General features: G+C 40.8%; 1 protein-coding gene across 2 annotated transcripts in view; it reads right to left on the reverse strand.

Annotated features, from left to right (window-relative positions):
* The window catches only part of ctnnd2a (catenin (cadherin-associated protein), delta 2a), a 923,305-nt gene that overhangs the window by 620,403 nt on the left and 283,976 nt on the right, over positions 1-18,926 (reverse strand). For both annotated transcript variants that reach the window (XM_034165435.1, XM_034165372.1), the window contains exon 3: positions 15,293-15,405. In XM_034165435.1, the coding sequence (XP_034021326.1) occupies positions 15,293-15,405 (113 nt within the window). The remainder of the gene's footprint in view (positions 1-15,292; positions 15,406-18,926) is intronic.

The following is an 18,926-nucleotide window of genomic DNA, read 5'->3' on the forward strand; positions in this document are numbered from 1 at the left end:
CTCATGGAGCGGAGATGTAACGTATTCACTGGAGAGTGTAACACACTGCCTGCTCAATTACCACAGAGACTTTACAAGATACAAGAGTCCTGATGTTTGACACTGACAAAAGTATGCAAAAATATAACACAATGCTAAAATACCCTCGGCCGTTTGAGCATTGTCTTCTTTATAATTTGCAGTTGTTTAATTAATTATTAAGATCCTATTATCTTACGTACACTTTGTACATGTTCAATAAAGCCCCTCAATCAATCAATCAATCATAAACAATATTTACGTTTCAATAGTGTCTGCAGGAGGGCGTGCATGTGGGTGCACATGAGCATTTGACAAGAGCGGAAGTTAGCTTCGAGTTGTCGAAGTTAGCGTATACGCTGATGTCCGTGAAATGTCTTGTAAATGACCCCAGAGGTGTTATCAGGTTACAAAAACAGCATTTCCTGTTTTAGAAGTGTTTATTTCTAGCTAGCTTTTACACAATATATGACAAAGAGGTTATATTTACACACAAACAAAATGGAGTTTTGCAGCTAGCTAGACCAGCCTGCCACGTCACCACGCTAACTTCCGCAAAATGTCTTGTAAAGCACTTTAGAGGTGTCATTAGTTTCCAAAAACAGCATTTCGGTTTTAGAAGTGTTTATTTCATGCCAGCTTTTAAATAATATATTACAAAAAGATGACATATTTGCACACAAACAAAAACAGAGTTTTGCAGCTAGCTAGACCAGCCACTGACATCACGGTGCCGCTCTACTCCAATTGGCTGTCACCCCACCCCCACTCAAAAAAAGAGAGAGAAAAAAACGGAACAGAATGAAACAGAATGTGAAATTTTAACCCCTTAAATACCTCTTGAAATAGGTCAAGGTTAGCCATCTTTGAACTTGTCCAAGGTTTGTGTCCCAAGAATGTTCCCTGTGAATTTGAAGACTCTGGCAGTAACAGGACTGGACTTATGCGGAGAACAGATAGATGGACAGACAGATGGATGGATGGATGGATGGATGGATGGATGGATGGATGGATGGATGGATGGATGGATGGATGGATGGATGGATGGATGGATGGACAGACCCAATGGCCATATTTGATGGCCTTGGGGGGAAAAAAAAATCACTGTATGACCTTAAGCATTTAAAAGACATGCAGGTTCGGTGAACTGGAATCTTTATAATTGTTCAGTTCTCCCTTCCAAAGAGGTCTCGAGCTCAATGGGCCTAACCTGGTTAAATAAAGGATAATTAAATTACAATTTTAAAAGCTGCAACATTTTGTGATTTAATTTAAAAAGACACAACAATAATGTCAGAGAAGACTTAACTCACTAATAAAGATGAGCATAGAACATGAAATACTCAACATATTTCAACCATTATTATATGGTATATGATTTGACTCTGAATAGAGTCAGAGCTCTATTGAGCCGAGTATTCCTTTAACTTTAGTAACTAGACTTTAACTAACTTTAACTAGACTAATAAAATTTTAACTATTAGAGAAGAAATTACTCATAACCATCCCAAAGACGTATCATTATCTTTGGCTGCTTTCAGTGATGCCGGTATTTGGTTAGACTCTTTCTCTCCGATTGTTCTGTCTGAGTTATTTTCATTAGTTACTTCATCCAAACCATCAACATGTCTATTAGACCCCATTCCTACCAGGCTGCTCAAGGAAGCCCTAGCATTATTTAATGCTTCGATCTTAAATATGATCAATCTATCTTTATTAGTTGGCTATGTACCACAGGCTTTTAAGGTGGCAGTAATTAAACCATTACTTAAAAAGCCATCACTGGACCCAGCTATCTTAGCTAATTATAGGCCAATCTCCAACCTTCCTTTTCTCTCAAAAATTCTTGAAAGGGTAGTTGTAAAACAGCTAACTGATCATCTGCAGAGGAATGGTCTATTTGAAGAGTTTCAGTCAGGTTTTAGAATTCATCATAGTACAGAAACAGCATTAGTGAAGGTTACAAATGATCTTCTTATGGCCTCGGACAGTGGACTTGTCTCTGTGCTTGTTCTGTTAGACCTCAGTGCTGCTTTTGATACTGTTGACCATAAAATTTTATTACAGAGATTAGAGCATGCCATAGGTATTAAAGGCACTGCGCTGTGGTGGTTTGAATCATATTTATCTAATAGATTACAATTTGTTCATGTAAATGGGGAATCTTCTTCACAGACTAAGGTTAATTATGGAGTTCCACAAGGTTCTGTGCTAGGACCAATTTTATTCACTTTATACATGCTTCCCTTAGGCAGTATTATTAGATGGCATTGCTTAAATTTTCATTGTTACACAGATGATACCCAGCTTTATCTATCCATGAAGCCAGAGGACACACACCAATTAGCTAAACTACAGGATTGTCTTACAGACATAAAGACATGGATGACCTCTAATTTCCTGCTTTTAAACTCAGATAAAACTGAAGTTATTGTACTTGGCCCCACAAATCTTAGAAACATGGTGTCTAACCAGATCCTTACTCTGGATGGCATTACCCTGACCTCTAGTAATACTGTGAGAAATCTTGGAGTCATTTTTGATCAGGATATGTCATTCAATGCGCATATTAAACAAATATGTAGGACTGCTTTTTTGCATTTACGCAATATCTCTAAAATTAGAAAGGTCTTGTCTCAGAGTGATGCTGAAAAACTAATTCATGCATTTATTTCCTCTAGGCTGGACTATTGTAATTCATTATTATCAGGTTGTCCTAAAAGTTCCCTGAAAAGCCTACAGTTAATTCAAAATGCTGCAGCTAGAGTACTAACGGGGACTAGAAGGAGAGAGCATATCTCACCCATATTGGCCTCTCTTCATTGGCTTCCTGTTAATTCTAGAATAGAATTTAAAATTCTTCTTCTTACTTATAAGGTTTTGAATAATCAGGTCCCATCTTATCTTAAGGACCTCATAGTACCATATCACCCCAATAGAGCGCTTCGCTCTCAGACTGCAGGCTTACTTGTAGTTCCTAGGGTTTGTAAGAGTAGAATGGGAGGCAGAGCCTTCAGCTTTCAGGCTCCTCTCCTGTGGAACCAGCTCCCAATTCAGATCAGGGAGACAGACACCCTCTCTACTTTTAAGATTAGGCTTAAAACTTTCCTTTTTGCTAAAGCTTATAGTTAGGGCTGGATCAGGTGACCCTGAACCATCCCTTAGTTATGCTGCTATAGACTTAGACTGCTGGGGGGTTCCCATGATGCACTGAGTGTTTCTTTCTCTTTTTGCTCTGTATGCACCACTCTGCATTTAATCATTAGTGATTAATCTCTACTCCCCTCCACAGCATGTCTTTTTCCTGGTTCTCTCCCTCAGCCCCAACCAGTCCCAGCAGAGGACTGCCCCTCCCTGAGCCTGGTTCTGCTGGAGGTTTCTTCTTGTTAAAAGGGAGTTTTTCCTTCCCGCTGTCGCCAAGTGCTTGCTCACAGGGGGTCGTTTTGACCGTTGGGGTTTTTACATAATTATTGTATGGCCTTGCCTTACAATATAAAGCGCCTTGGGGCAACTGTTTGTTGTGATTTGGCGCTATATAAATAAAATTGATTGATTGATTTTGATACAACGCCTACTTTGGTTGTCAGTTTGCTGACAAGATTCTACATGATGCCTGTGCATTATTTCAAAAAGACTATTCCTTATTAAGCCCCTTTCACACGGGCCCACTTCAAGTTGCGTCGTGCGTCGTCATGATGATGCCGTGTACACAATGCAGTAAAAACTAAGAGCACAGAAAGAAAAAAAAAAACGCAGCAGCTCCTCGGTCTTCTATCACAAATGTGTTTAAATACAGCCCATAAAAGTCCTGCTCACAGACTGATTTCCAGAGACAGGACATGTCCACGTTCAGTAAACAGTCCGGACATCTCCAGTCCACTCACAGACGATTCGATCGTCCGCGCACATGTGAACAATTAAAAGAAAAAAAGGCTGCCTGTGCTCCTTGCTCTCTGCAAACTCTCATTACTGTGTTAAAGAAATGACATAAGTTCTGCTCACAGACTGATTGCCAAAGACAGGACATGTCCACATCAAGTATAACTCCAGACATCTCCACATTTACTCACAGATGGTTCATCCGCGCGTGTGCGCACGTGCATCTTGCGTGCGCATCTCGCGGTCAAAGTAGGAAAGATAAACTAAACTTGGTGGAAGCACAGACCTGCAGCTCAGCACAAGAACAAATAGAAACTAGAAGATAAATCAGAGTGCACAGTCTGTCTGCAGTGCGCACCTGATGCAGACATTCCTGCGTTGTCATGACACCACAGGAAGCTCGAGGCAGCCCCGGTGTGAAAGGGGCTTTAGAGATTGTGCTCATGAAGTATTTTGGACCTGTTGGTGCAGTATGACAGTAATAATAAAGAGTTGAAACTTGAGATTGATTTTTCAGCTTTAGTATGTTTGACAAACTCCCAATTTTCTTGTTTACCATATAATAAAACAGTTATAGACTTTTGATTTCGGTGTACCAAGGCCTCGGTGAACCCGATCCTGACCAGGTCCGCATAATCACGGGTACACCTCATCAAAAGTCTATAATTGCATACGGTCATGCTAACCAAATATGTGAAGAGCATTTTTAGTGTGACTGCATATGTGGAGTTTAATGTGATGCTAACCGCAGCTGGCATGACGATGATCATTTGTGTGATGAATCGCTGTTAGTGTGGCTGCATATACTAACACTAATAAGACATTTAGTGCAGTAAACTTATCTGCATAAGCTAACCAATGTTAACATAACAAGGGTCACATATTTATGTGAACCTTGTTAGTGCGGCTGCATATGCTGATGCTAATGTGGTATTTAGCACAGTGAACCTGCCTGCATAGGCTAACCAAGGTTAGGGTGACCACATATGTGAATCTTGGTTAGTGTGACTACATATGCTAATGCTAATGCAATATTTTGTGCAGTAAACCTCATTAGTGTAGCTGCATATATTGATGTTAACATGATATTGAGCACAGTAATCTTGCCTGTATGGCTAACTGTGGTTAGCATGACCACAAATGTAAATGGGTAGTGTGGCTGCATATGATAACGCTAATGTGACATTTAGCACAGTAAACCTGCCTGAACAGGCTAACCAAGGCTAGCATGACCACATATGCTAAAATAGTAATGTCACAGTCGAAATCAGAATCCAGGGACATTTAGAATTCATTTTGACTAAATTCCCATTGTTGGCCATTTATGTCTTTGTAAGCTCTAAAAAGGCCAATTTAATTTAGTTAAGGCAAAATTAAATTCATAATTTCATAATTATGTGCATATAATGTGTTCCTCATAGAATGAATCATGTATCTGACAGCATATTTTATTACAACCGAGTTGGTACATTTATTGCTTCTCATAAAATTTTAGTTCGTTTTTGATTGTTGAAGCAGAATGAATATCTACCATACTGTGTGAGGAAGATTTGTATTTGGCCTCGGCAGCATAAAATTTTAATTTTGCCTTGGTAGAATTAAATTTTAATTGGCAGAGAGACAATAAAATCTAAATCTATCTGCATTTTCATTGTGACTTTAACAGTAACAGCATTTTCATTAAGAAGGTCAATCATGGGTCCAGCATGCTATGTTGAACTAACAACAGGGGTTCATTCCAAACCCAGAAATCTGGCAATATCTGGATTTTATTTTTTTCTTTTGTCTTTGTCCAACCTGTGTCCACGACACGTCATTGTGAAAGAAAATGCTAACGCTTTTCCCAGTTTTGATTTTTTATCAAAAATACACCTGATAATACAGAAGCATGACCTTTAGCTTCCATATTGTGCAAAATGGGTTTACAAATGCTTAAATTTGGAGTGAACTTGATTGTAACATTTGATTTTAAATTTAACATTCTTACTTACAATCTTACTTCAGCAAAACTGGATTGAATATTAAAGAACAACCATGGACATCAACGGTGTCCTAATCTGTGCAAAGATACTTAGTCATTAGTGATACGTGATTATAAAACATAATTAAACTGAGTACTGGGTATGGTATTGAGAAGTTATCCCCAGATACCATAGTATAAGGCGATAAGTCTACAATTCCCTTTGAAAAACTCACCAGCATGGTACAGGTTACTACCCCGGCCAAGACTGATGATACCTACGTATTTCCATCTTGGAGGACTGGGACAGTGCAGACAATGGATCTTGTCCATAGACTGTAAACAAACTGGACAAACACTGCGTGACACCATCTACTGGTTTTCTATAGAGACCGGGAAGAGCAGCTATGAAACCCAAAATTTGCTGCTCTGGGTGTTGCCATGTGGGAGCACTTACTCTAGCTATGTTATGATGAACCCATAAATGGATAAAAAAAGGTGGCACGTAGGTAACACTGTGTAGGACCTGGGAAAGATGAATGAATCCCAAACACGCCCATATCTTCAAATCACTTTTTTGGGGACTGAGTGGTGATTCTCATAACCGATTGCTTTGGTGTAGGTATTAAAAATTATGACCTGCTTATTTTCTCAGTAGTCATGGATTAACTGGGAATAATGGATCAAGCTGCCAATAGCTGATAAAAGTGCTAACGGCATAAGCATCCAAAATTAAAATCACATGATAATATCATGCAACAGAAATAGTGGGATACAGATTTCTTTGATGATTCCTTCGGAGAAATAACCACATAAATCCATATTAACACAGATATTTGTAATAAAATGCTCAAAACAATAAAGTCCCCCAAAACAGCTAGCAGCCACAGCTAGCAGGCAAAGTTGAGCCAAGACTAAGCAACACCATTAACCCTCTGGGGCTGACGCCGTCATATAGGATGGCTAAGACCAAGCTTTACTAATTATAAATAACTTTTGAATGATATGAGATAGAAACTTTCTCCTTTTTTTGCTGAAAGGTTAACTCCAAGGACTTTCGAGCCAGCCATCGGCCATCTTTGTACTCCTTACAGAAGCTGTGTGATGACATGCGCAATGTGAGTGTCCAATCAGAATTGGTTCACCGTCACATGGTTTTCCAAAATCCAATCGTAGGGCAGATTTACCTCATATGAAAAGCCAAAGATCGTTTTCAGGAATGATATGTTACTAGTTGGCCTGTTTGAATAGCCCCCTGGGTGATCCAATGAGTACATACTATTAGTACATACTCAGTGCGCCCTGCGCCATTACGCACAGCGATCAGTGACAGCAGGAGCACACGGAGAGCCTCTGATGACACTCTCACGTGCTCAAACAAAGAGTGTGTAACTATCAGGATTGCTCCACTAGTTGGCATGTGAATGTTACTGGATAACTGTCGCTTTTCTTTCGTAAAGCACTGTTTACCATATCAATGGACAACAAAACGCATAGACCATTTTGTATATATTGTTCAAAATGTGCATTTATGTTTATTGTTTGAACTTTTTTGTTGTATAGTCTTTGACACAAGACCTCAAATTACCTTCATAAAGTGTCAAAACAGTTGTTTATTATAGTTTGCTGTGTGTTTTGAATGAATGTGTGTGGAAAAATATTTTTCGCTTTATTTTTTCCTTGCCTATTTTTGATTGTAAACCTTTATTACACTTATAAAACACAACAAAAACATATATATTCTGAAAGCACAGGTTGTCCTGAAAAAAGAGACATAAAACTTGATTGTGGGATGCAGGGAGAGCTGTTAACAGCAATAATAAAACATTTATGCCAGACGAGTGAACTGTCCAAAAAATGTCCTCGGACCACAGAGGGTTAACTGTCAACCAAAGCTGAAAATAACCAAAAGTTATTCGTACCAGAGTTTAAACATGCTTTTTTTCTCCCTTAAACTGGAACATTTTAACATGGGCTTCTATAGGAACCTGCTCCTTGTTGGAGTCAGCCAACAACTGGCCAGTCAAGGAACTGCAATGTTTTCTTCTTCCAGGTGTGCCTCATTAGGGACCATCAAAAAGTACCACTTGGTCTTGTCCCAGGACCCAGCTGGGTTGCATAAAGCACACACTTTGATTGAAACCCAGGTCCAAATAACTGTAATTTGACTCGTATCCCACAATTCCACCTGTTCTGCTGATTCTTCTCTCTATTGTCCATCAGTATTAATACCAACAGACAGCAACACAAAGGACTAGATGTGTTGTTCATCTCTTTACCAACTATTTTTTGTATCCCATCATTTTTAACCTGAGTTTTTTTGAAACCCTTATCTTCAACTGCTGCTGCCTGTCACTGAGGTCCTGATGGAAGAGAGGAAGATGAGTTCTGATGGTGAGTCTATAAGAAAGGTTGCTGCTGTCGTCATTCTGAAGAGCATCGAACTCTCTCTGATCATTCACACACTGATATCTATACTTAGATTTCTTTAAAAAAAAAAAAAGGAAAGTAAAAATCAGGCCTCATAATCTGCATCTGGGGTTATAGCAATCAAATGATAGATGTTAAAACAAATACAAACTCATGTATGTGTGCTGAAGCACTACGAGCATAAAGTAAGACAAATGCACAACCTAAAATGCGCACAGGGATGACGTGCACTCAGTGAGCTGTCAGCAGGCAAAAGCTCCACACGGCCAATCTGCATCTACGTATATATCATGCATTTTTTGTTTTATGTCAGAGGAAGTAAAAACTGGAAAAGAACAAAATGAGCAGGTCCACACAGTCCATCTGGATCGAACCGTCAACTGCAAGATGCTCCTCAGTCTCAAATCCTGATCTACCGTCATTACCACATACAGTGCATCTGGAAGGGCCCCTTCACACATAGTGCGAATTTGATCGAATTATGGCGAAACAGCGCAAAACCACAAAAACATTGCGATGATGGGGAGGCGTAAATGATGCTGTTGCAAAGGTGTCATGCACGCTCGTGCACTAACAGCGCAAGCAACTGGAGCATGTAGAACCACATTGCGCCGCTGCTGTGGAATAAATAAAGAATAAAAAACAGCTGGTACCTGTGGAACCACATTGCGTCGCTGCTGTGAAAAAAAAACAAAACAAACAAATACACGCTACCCACAGGATTCGTACCTGGACTTTACTGATTGCCAGCCTGAACCTTTACCACTGTGCTACCATCACTGGCCTGTAGACTATGCAGGAAAATGCCTGAAATCAATAAAGAGACGAACGTATTAAAAAAAATAATAAAGCCACATTATGAAAAAAGCCTCTTATCTCTTATCAAGTATGAACCGTGTGTTCTTCTGTAGATGACCCAATGAGCCCAGACCTGATTCTGATTGAACATCTCTGGAGTGATATGAAAATGGTTGTGCACCAACGCTTCCCATCCAAGCTGATGGCGCTTGAGAGGTGCTGCAAAGAGGAATAGACAAAACTGCCCAAAGATAGGTGCACCAAACTTGTGGCTTCATATTCAAAAAGACTTGAGGCTGTAATTGCTGCCAAAGGTCCATGAACAAAGTATTGAGCAAAGGGTGTGAATACTTAGGTACATTTGATTTCTTAGGTTTTAATTTTTAAGAAATTTTAAAATAAAAAAAACTTTTTCATGTTGTCATTATGGGGTGTTGTGAGTAGAATTTTGAGGGGAAAAATTAATTCACACCATTTTCAAATAAGGCTGTAATATAACAAAATGTGGAAAAAGTGAAGCGCTGTGAATACTTTCCGGATGCACCATAAACAACAAATGTCATTCAATGCTCCTGCCTGCCTGGTCACCACATGTGTCTCACAGCATTCAATGGCACTAACCATTTAAGAATTACAGCCATTTTTATACACAGTCATCCCATTTTCTGGGCCCACACATTACTGGACAAATGAAATATGGATATGGACTATGATGCATCTGTCTGGAGGAGGTAGTTCTCAAAAAGTGACAGTGCTAGATGGAGATGAGTGATGGAAGCCACAAAAAACATCCATGACAACTTGGCAGGATTTATAAATCATCTGTAGATGTGACTGGAGAAACTGCTCATCCTGCAACAAGTGTCTAGTCTGTCACCAGTCACAGCTTCACAGTGGAGTGGACCAGAGAAGGATTTCTGTCTCTGTAATTGCGTGCTATCTTTTGAAGGGAATTCTTCTCTGTTTCACTCCACAATAAAACTGTATAAAACTGCATAACTGGTCATGCAACAGACAAAAGGTGCACTGTACACATTTTCTCCAATCACATCCACAGCAGCCTACAACTCATTCAGAGTTGTCTAGGTGTCTTGGTGGCTTCCCTCATTCATTTTTTTTTCATTTTTTTCTTGCACAGTCACTCAGTTTTTCACAACTGCCTACTCCAGACACATCACACAATCTTGGGCAAGTCCTTAGCCCTCATCTTGTTCCTGGTGTGCTGTTGAGCACCTTGCATAACAGCATTCTGACACCATTGTGTGTGTATGAATGAGTGCGTGTAAAGCACCATTGCAAAATGCTTTGCGAGTCTGCCTCAGATGGAATAGCACTCAAGAAATGCAGTCTATTTAATTACCATTTATGGTATTCTGCGGTAAATCTGTCTGGAGTGTGCATTTCTCAAAAACTGAGTAACCATGCAAGAAGTAGATTAGTGAAGGAAGCCACCAAGACACACCTGACATCTCTGAAAGAGTTGTAGGCCTCTGTGGGCTGTAAAAACTGCAACTTTCATCCGTTCTACCACCAGTCACAACTTCATGATTAAGTGGAACAGAGAGGGATGTTAAAATGAGAAAATAAAATCTAATCTAGGCTTGAGTCTCCCACCTGCCTTCTGGCAAATTGGAGCTGAAATTTCACATCTTTTAAGAAACTCCTCTGTTCCACGAGCCAAGTAGCAGTTTGATTTAAACTGTTTCTGGTGTTAATAACCTCTTCTTTGGCTAACCACAGCAACAAATCACAGAACATTACAAATGAAACGCCAGAATTCATCTCAAGTTTTTGCAACAATTCTTGTTTGACACTCAGCTGGAGCAATGAACAAATCTGAAAAGTTCAAAAGTATTTTTCTTTGTGGTGTGCTGTGTTTCTCTGCCCCCTCAGGGTTGTGTATTTATGCAATAAGCTGCCTGAGGGAGTCAGAGAGATGCTGAATTTATAGAAACCTGACTGACATCACAGCAAACTTCAGGCCAGCACCAAAAAAACAAACAAACAAACAAACAAACAAGCACATCATACACAGACAAAAATCGCACCCAACTTTATTTTCACTCAGGATTTTATTCATAGACATTTGCTGGAGAATTTAAAACTGAGTGATTAAACAAGATGAGAAGATTAGCATGCGTGTCAGCTTCACCTCCTCTCCTGCAGAGTTCATTGTTACTCCCCGTGCCTGTTTGGCACTCTCGTTCCCTCGTCTCAAAGTTGTTTGGACAGGATAAATGTCAGATTTATAATTAAGGAACATCGTGGAGTGTTTTGGAGATGCCTTGTTGTGCTCACTAAGCTTATTAATGCTGTATTTTAGGTGTCCTTTGCAATGTGTCACCTCTGAAAGGAACTGTGTGCGAGCTTGCGATGACCACATTTGGACTGGCGTGTCTGTAACACAGTGCCCGAAAACCAAGCAGCAACCTGGTGCTGAAAAATGAAGCAAGTTACTCACCATAGAAGCCCATGTTAAACTGTCCAACTCTACAGCAGAAATAGACAGCCTGGTCAAAATGGATACAGGAGAAGTTGGTCCAGTGCAAACTTGATCCTGGGTGTGAACTGGGCCGGGGCTAACCGGACCCCCAACTCAAACCCAGGCAGACTTCTCCCGAGGGCCAAACTCTCTTGTTGCCATCCAAAAGGTGTTTTTGGTCTCTATAGCTAGTTTACCTGTTAATGCAGATTAAATCGAGAATTAATTTGTATACAACTCATCATTATGAGTTAATTAGTGGTGTGGTTGCTTTGAGTGAGTTAGTGTGCCGGTTTGAGGACCACAGAAGTAGTGGGTACTAGCTGCTGTGGTCTTGACCATGTCTGCTCTTTCTGAGCATTTTATTACAAATATCTGAGATAATACTGTGCGGTTAATTGTACTAAAAGACCCGTCTAAAATATATGTGCAGGTTGGGAAAGACAGGTTAGCAGCTCAAAAAGTGAACTTAGCTGCCAATTTGCTTGAACCACCTTCACCCAATGGTCTGCCACCTTCAAGTGATATTTGCATCACAGACCCCTGGCTCAAGTTGGCTCAAGTGATTTTTGCATAGTAGGTCATTGGATGAAGGTGGCTCTAGCATTTTTTTCAATTCCAGATGCCTGGCTCAAGGGATACGGCTTTTGTAGACCCATGGCTCAAGACATTTTCCGTTCTAAATTTTCAAGATGGGTTAGTAGTCCATTGGGTGAAGGCGACCTAAGCAAACTGGCAGCAAAGTTCACTTTTTGAATTGCAAATTGTGAATTGCAAACTGGCAGCTAGATTCACCAACTTAGTCTGTCCCCAGTATTACCACTGAGCAAGATTTTAGTCTTACTCAGTTTATATGGAAGGACCTTTACCACTAATTAGCAGGTACTGATAGAGTAGTGACCTTAGCTTCATGGTGCCATGGTTACTAAGGCCATATATTAGTCATAGCTTTTAATATTTAACCAACCTCAACTTCACCTAAATTCTGGGTCTTTTAGTGAAGCTTAGGGCTAGTGGCCGGCGATCACCTTAGTATTTCTTCTGTTTTTCTTGTAGATTAATGCTGGCAAATTATACTGTATTTTTTGTCTTTCTGATGGCTGATTCTGTTTTTTTTCTCTGTTTAAGGTGCAGCTCCATCCAGAGATGGGAGTTGTATTCGTGTTGGCGACCCTCCTGTCCTGTGCACCAACAGCAATTCTTGTATAGTCGTCCGTGAATTGTTCTGTGAATTGTTTCTGTAATTTATGTTTGTAGCATGGCCCAAGCAGAGGGTCACCCCTTTGAGTCTGGTCTGCTTGAGGTTTCTTCCTCAGAGGGAGTTTTTCCTTACCACGGTTGCTCTGGGGGTTGGTAAGGTTGGCCCTTACCTGTGTGAAGCACCTTGAGGCAACTCTGTTGTGAGTTGGCACTATACAAAGGAAAATAAATTGAAAATTGAAATTGAAATTAACCAAGCCACCAACTATAAGAGCCACTGCCCAGTCAGCAAAAATACTGTATATACTGACCAAAAAAGAAACGCAGATATGAAATGTGAGTTTGCATTTATTCTAGCCATTCAAAATTCAGTTTTACCAGCTGGTTTTAGCACTGTATGTAGGACAAATTCAATACAGCCCTGGTAGTACTCAAATCTTTTGTACTGGCAGGGAGGTGATGGTCTAGTAGTTAAGGCGTTGGGCTTGAGACAAGAAGATCCTTGGCTCAAATCCCAGCCTGACTGGAAAATCACTAAGGGCCCTTGGGCAAGGTCCTTAATCCCCTAGTTGCTCCCGATGTGTAGCGAGCACCTTGTATGGCAGCACCCTCACATCGGGGTGAATGTGAGGCATTATTGTAAAGCGCTTTGAGCGTCTGATGCAGATGGAAAAGCGCTATATAAATGCAGTCCATTTAGTGAAGTGGCTGGTTGCAAAGAAAGCTTCACCCTGGAATCAGTTTGAGACCTGTGGTCTATGGTGTGTGCACATTTCTTATCTAAAGAGTGTAAATATATGTAACTCATGCTGTGTTAAAATCCTCACCACCTCAGTGCCATTTTACTCCATGTAACTCTACAACCACATAGATTTGTGCATCTGATTTTGCTCCCCAATGCATTCAGTTGATAAAAGCAGCTGCACGGTGACAGGTCATGGTTCTCTTCCAATACTTCAAACATCTGAGAAGGACACATCTACAGACCCAGTAGATACAGCGACATAATGATGCAGTCAGTGTATGTTTGTGTGTGTGTGTGTGTACACACCTACACACACACGCACAAACACAACCAGGAAACTGGCTCCACGAGAGTAACTACAATATGCAGCTCTTATTAGAACAAATGCCTCCACCAGGGTTGGACTGATCCGCCAATATGGGTGTCTGTGATGGAACCCATGCTATTACAACACAATTGATTCTAGAAGGGCACTCTGAGTGCACACACCTCTGCTAAGGTGTAACAGAGTTCTGCTCAAATGGTCTCTGCTGGCGTTTTCCTTTATTTAATCCGAATTAAAGTCTGAATTTTAACCCTAATTGCTGATCTGTGATCTGGATTCAGAGATGCTGGAAGTCTGTCAGAGTTGGGGGTGCTGAGACACAGTTTAGAATATATCGTACAGGCGCTCAACACTCATGATTTCTGTATCGATCTGAATTGCCACCAACATTTTACACTATACAGAGATCAACTTTAAGACCAACTTGCTGTATGATGAAACAGGATAGTACCATAGAACTATGGATGGTCAACCCAGACTCACGGCATTACGAAAAGTATATTAATCTATGGTTCATGACAGGGGTGTGAAAACGGGCCACTTTTGTGAAGGGGCCACGAAATGTGGGGTGATGGGAGGGTATGGGGAGGATGTGGATAGGTATAAGGGAGGGGACACACTTACGCTGTGGTTATGGTTCGAGTTAAGAGAAGGGAGAAGATTCTAAATAGCAAAATAAAAAAAACATGTCATGAAAATGGGACGCTTTTTGAGACAGGGGCACGTAAAAAAAAACGTGAGACTGCGCTGGGATTATTCACACACGGAAAGCTGGTTTATTCTTCATCAGAAAAAATGATTATGTCTAAAAAGAAATAAAAAATTATGGTTTGCTAATATGCTACTGACCTGTACTGTAGTTTATTTTTTTTTGCCTTGCAGCTACAGCTCCCCACCAGTAGGGGGAGATGCAACCTCTACTGGTGAGGGGCAACCCCATATTCAGCATTTAGATTGTTCATCTTTGAAGGTTATGTGCGATCATCACTCATCTTTGATCCTGAACTTTGATCCTGATTGTTGAATGCACAACACCCTTGACAGATGATGCGTTTTCATTGCCATGCATCCATCTGTCTGTCTCTGTCAGTAGAGTATCTCAGCAAACCTTTGATCGGGATCCAAAATACAACAATACTATTTCAGGAACAAAGGAATCAAGATCAGCGATCAAAAGCAGTATTACATCAAAGGCAAAATCCACAACCTTAATCAAAATTTTTTTCCTTGACCCAAGGCAAACTTATCCTGAAACTTTTATTGAAATATGTCAGTGTTCTTTTAAGATATTCTGCTAATAGTCAATAAGTCAACAAAGGAACAAGACCTACGCCTGATAAAGCCGAAAGATCATTTGTAGAACAAAACAGCTGTTCAACACAAAAGACGGTGACAGTGTTTGTCACCTGATAAACTCTCCCACATCCACACAGTGATACAGGATTGACATGTTACCTGATGCTGCTCATGCTGCCTGCTTCTGATCCCAGCTTGCATCTTTCCAGCTGGGTGGCGACAATCTGACGCTCAGCTTCTAGTTCCCTGGTCAGGCGCTCAAACTGAAGCTCCTGGAAACAAATTTAAAGAGAGAGAATGTTTAGTTTCTTCTAAGCAGCTCCAAAAGTGAAAGTAGACATTTAATCAGAGATGAGGAATTCCAGGATAATGGGTTAAAATGACTATGTGGTCGTGAGGTAAAGCTGCTCCTGCTGAGAGAGAGAGAAAAAAAAACCCTTTTATGCAAAGGAATGCAACCTCTTCCAGCCACCTCAGAAACAGAATTTTCATAGGAATTACAAAGTTGGCCTGGCAATGCAACCCACATGCTGAGAGAGAAGTGGAGTGCTGTCAGCCGCAGGTTACGTGAGTCGCTTATGGCTGAAAGACATCATTATGACAGTTAGAATGACGTGTGAACATCACCGCAACTGTGACTGACAGGTGGGGAAAAAAAGGTGTCACTAGTTAAAAGTGTTAGAAATACACGAGGGAAAGAAAACCTTTTAATCACGTGCACGGGAGGGTGTAGAAAAAACTGACAACCGAGTTACTAAATCTGTCTGATGCAGATATTTCATGAATCGTTCGTTTCTTAGTCCCCACATGAGAGTTTTTATGTCTTACGTTGAATTTTTACTGATGCCATTCAGTTTTCCTTCACCTCATTCCAAAGCTCGAGGACAGACGGCATCAGATCAGGCCCAATAACACGATCAGTGAGTTTGGGCTATATAAAAAAATCATAATACTCTGAACACTTTCTGTAGTCTTTTGGAATAAGTCAAAAACTCAGCAATAGTGTAACAAACATTTTTACAACACATACTACGTTGTTCAGAAACAAGCTCAACAATCTCATTTCCATGTCAGCTGCGTGATAACTAGCCAACCTCCCCAGCTTTGCGAGATGAATATTAAAGGATTATTAACCGAGCAAGCGAGGTTAACAATTCCTTTATTATATGGCTGTTTTTATTGCTGCATCAACATTTTGCATGTCCGCTTCAGGCTCATTTGTTGTTAATTCCTCCAGTTCAAACTCATCAGTGTAATAAAATTAGCTTGGAGAATGGTCCTTCGCCGCTCATAATTTCTTTGTTCGCTTTTTGTTTTATTTTGCTTTTAAATTTCTTGTTTAACGAGGGAAATGTTATGTGTTGCCTTGGTTCCTGCCTCTTTTTCCCCTCTGTTTTCAGCTGCAGAGCTGATCATCACCTGCAGTATATCAACCCGTGTCGCTGGCCGAACGGTCCCCCCTAAAAATCGGTCTCCCCTGCCTTCACTGCGCATGTGTCATTAGCCGCGGTTCATGGATTATCACCTTGTTTCTGCTTCAAACTGCATCATCATCATCTGTCTCAGTGACAGATATCTGAAGCTTTTGTACAACAATCATTTCCACATAAATTCAGCATTATTTCATCATAAAAGACGGAGGAAGCGATCAGCTGCGGCTCTGCTAGCTGTTGCGCTCACTGCACGTCCGTCATTTCAAAGCGTCACCGAATATCACTGTTTCTCCTTAAAACAGACTCGTGTCTGCTTCAAACTGACTTCAGAACAATTTAAGCGGCTTTACTTTACTGATGGTTAATAATCCCATTAATCCATTTGATGCCTTTGGGTGAAGAGACTCCATCTCAGACGAGCTGCTGAGCACCGAAATGACGCATGCACAGCGGAAGCAGGGCGGACCAATCTTTAGGGGTGGACCGGTTCTACACTTCCGCCTTAGCGAGAAACTCAGTCCTCACCTCCAGACATCCTGAACCTCGTCAGCTCTGTGGGCTTCCACCTGGCTTCAGACTTCATCCTCACCAGCTCCACTCTGCCCGCATCATCTTAAACAAAGTCGCAAATGTGATACATGTTCTGGACAGATTGTCATGGTAACCGGTCTGATATTTTCCCATATCAGACCGGAATCAGAGCGTGCGTACTACCACAGCCATATAATAATGGATCCTCTGATAATTAATCTATTTTACAATGATGGTTACACTAGGGTGACCATATTTTGATTACACTCGGCCCGGTAATGAGAAACTCAAATGATACTCAAATGCCAGTGTCCTGACGAGATGATCAAGCTTTATGATCCATCTCTCTACTAGAGGTGGGCAGATCCATCCTAATATCGATAATATCGATACCAACGCTGGTATTGATACTGAACGATCTTCGTGTAAAAAGATTGATACTCAAGCTTTTTTTCTCTTCCGCCTACACTGACTGCTGCGCACACAGATTCATCAAAATCTACTCTCTGTCTGTAAGAGCAGCGCTGCGCTGTGTCACACCACACGGAGCAGCGCACCCTTGTATTGTGCTTAGTCAGCCCACTACCTCAGGAGATTTTGTTTGAAGTTGTGTTTAGTGATATTATTTTTAACAATAATGTTGGTTGTGATAATAAAGTATTTCGTTGTCACGTACAATGTTTGGCAAAATTGTATCCTAGGTCTTTAGGATCCTTTGGATCTATGAAGCTTAAATATGAAAAAGTATTGGTATCAGTATCGGCGATACTGGGCCTGTATTTACTAGGTATTGGATCAATACCAAAATTCCCAGTATCGCCAAACACTACTCTCTACCTCACACTTTAACCTGTCAAGTTTATCTACCTCTCTTTACCGCGCAACTGCGCATTCGCATCTCCCCGTTGAGATGAGCTACCCATCATCTAACGACAATATTCTGCTTTAAAGACAGCACGTGTACATGCAAGTCTTTACTTTTTTAAATTGAAAAGACATATTGCTGTATTTTTATGTAAAAACAAAACTTGCGTGGATTTTCTATTCTTCTTAGGTGGGTGAGCTCAATTCGACAGGTGAGGTGCGCGGTGGAGCTCATCTCGAGGGGACATGGTCACCCCTCGAGATGAGCTCCACTACCAAAGAAAACCCACTGAGGTTTTGTCTTTACATTAAAATACAGTAATAAGTGTCTTTTCAATTTAAAAAAGTAAAGACTTGCATGTACACGCTGTCGTTAAAGCAGAATATTGTCGTTTGATGACAGGAAGTTCATCTTGACGAGGAAGCTCAAATCGTCAGAACACCGGCCAATTTAACGGTCCAATGAAAATCAGGACATTGTCATTATTTTCTAAAAACAACCCAGGATGGCCAGGACAGGATGGGAAAACAGGACGTTTGGTCACCCTAGGCTACACCAATAAAACATTTGGGGAAAAATGTGGATAGCAGCTAGCTCAACTTAATAAACACATTTTCAGGACACAACTGCTTAAGCCTTAAAAGCACATTAAACATCCTGGTTTTCAAGTCAGCTACATCAATCAATCAATCAATTTTATTTATATAGCGCCAAATCACAACAAACAGTTGCCCCAAGGCGCTTTATATTGTAAGGCAAAGCCATACAATAATTACGGAAAATCCCCAACGGTCAAAACGACCCCCTGTGAGCAAGCACTTGGTGACAGTGGGAAGGAAAAACTCCCTTTTAACAGGAAGAAACTTCCAGCAGAACCAGGCTCAGGGAGGGGCAGTCTTCTGCTGGGACTGGTTGGGGCTGAGGGAGAGAACCAGGAAAAAGACATGCTGTGGAGGGGAGCAGA

This window comes from Thalassophryne amazonica, chromosome 1 (assembly GCF_902500255.1).
Source record: "Thalassophryne amazonica chromosome 1, fThaAma1.1, whole genome shotgun sequence".
Classification (NCBI taxonomy): Eukaryota; Metazoa; Chordata; class Actinopteri; order Batrachoidiformes; family Batrachoididae; genus Thalassophryne; species Thalassophryne amazonica.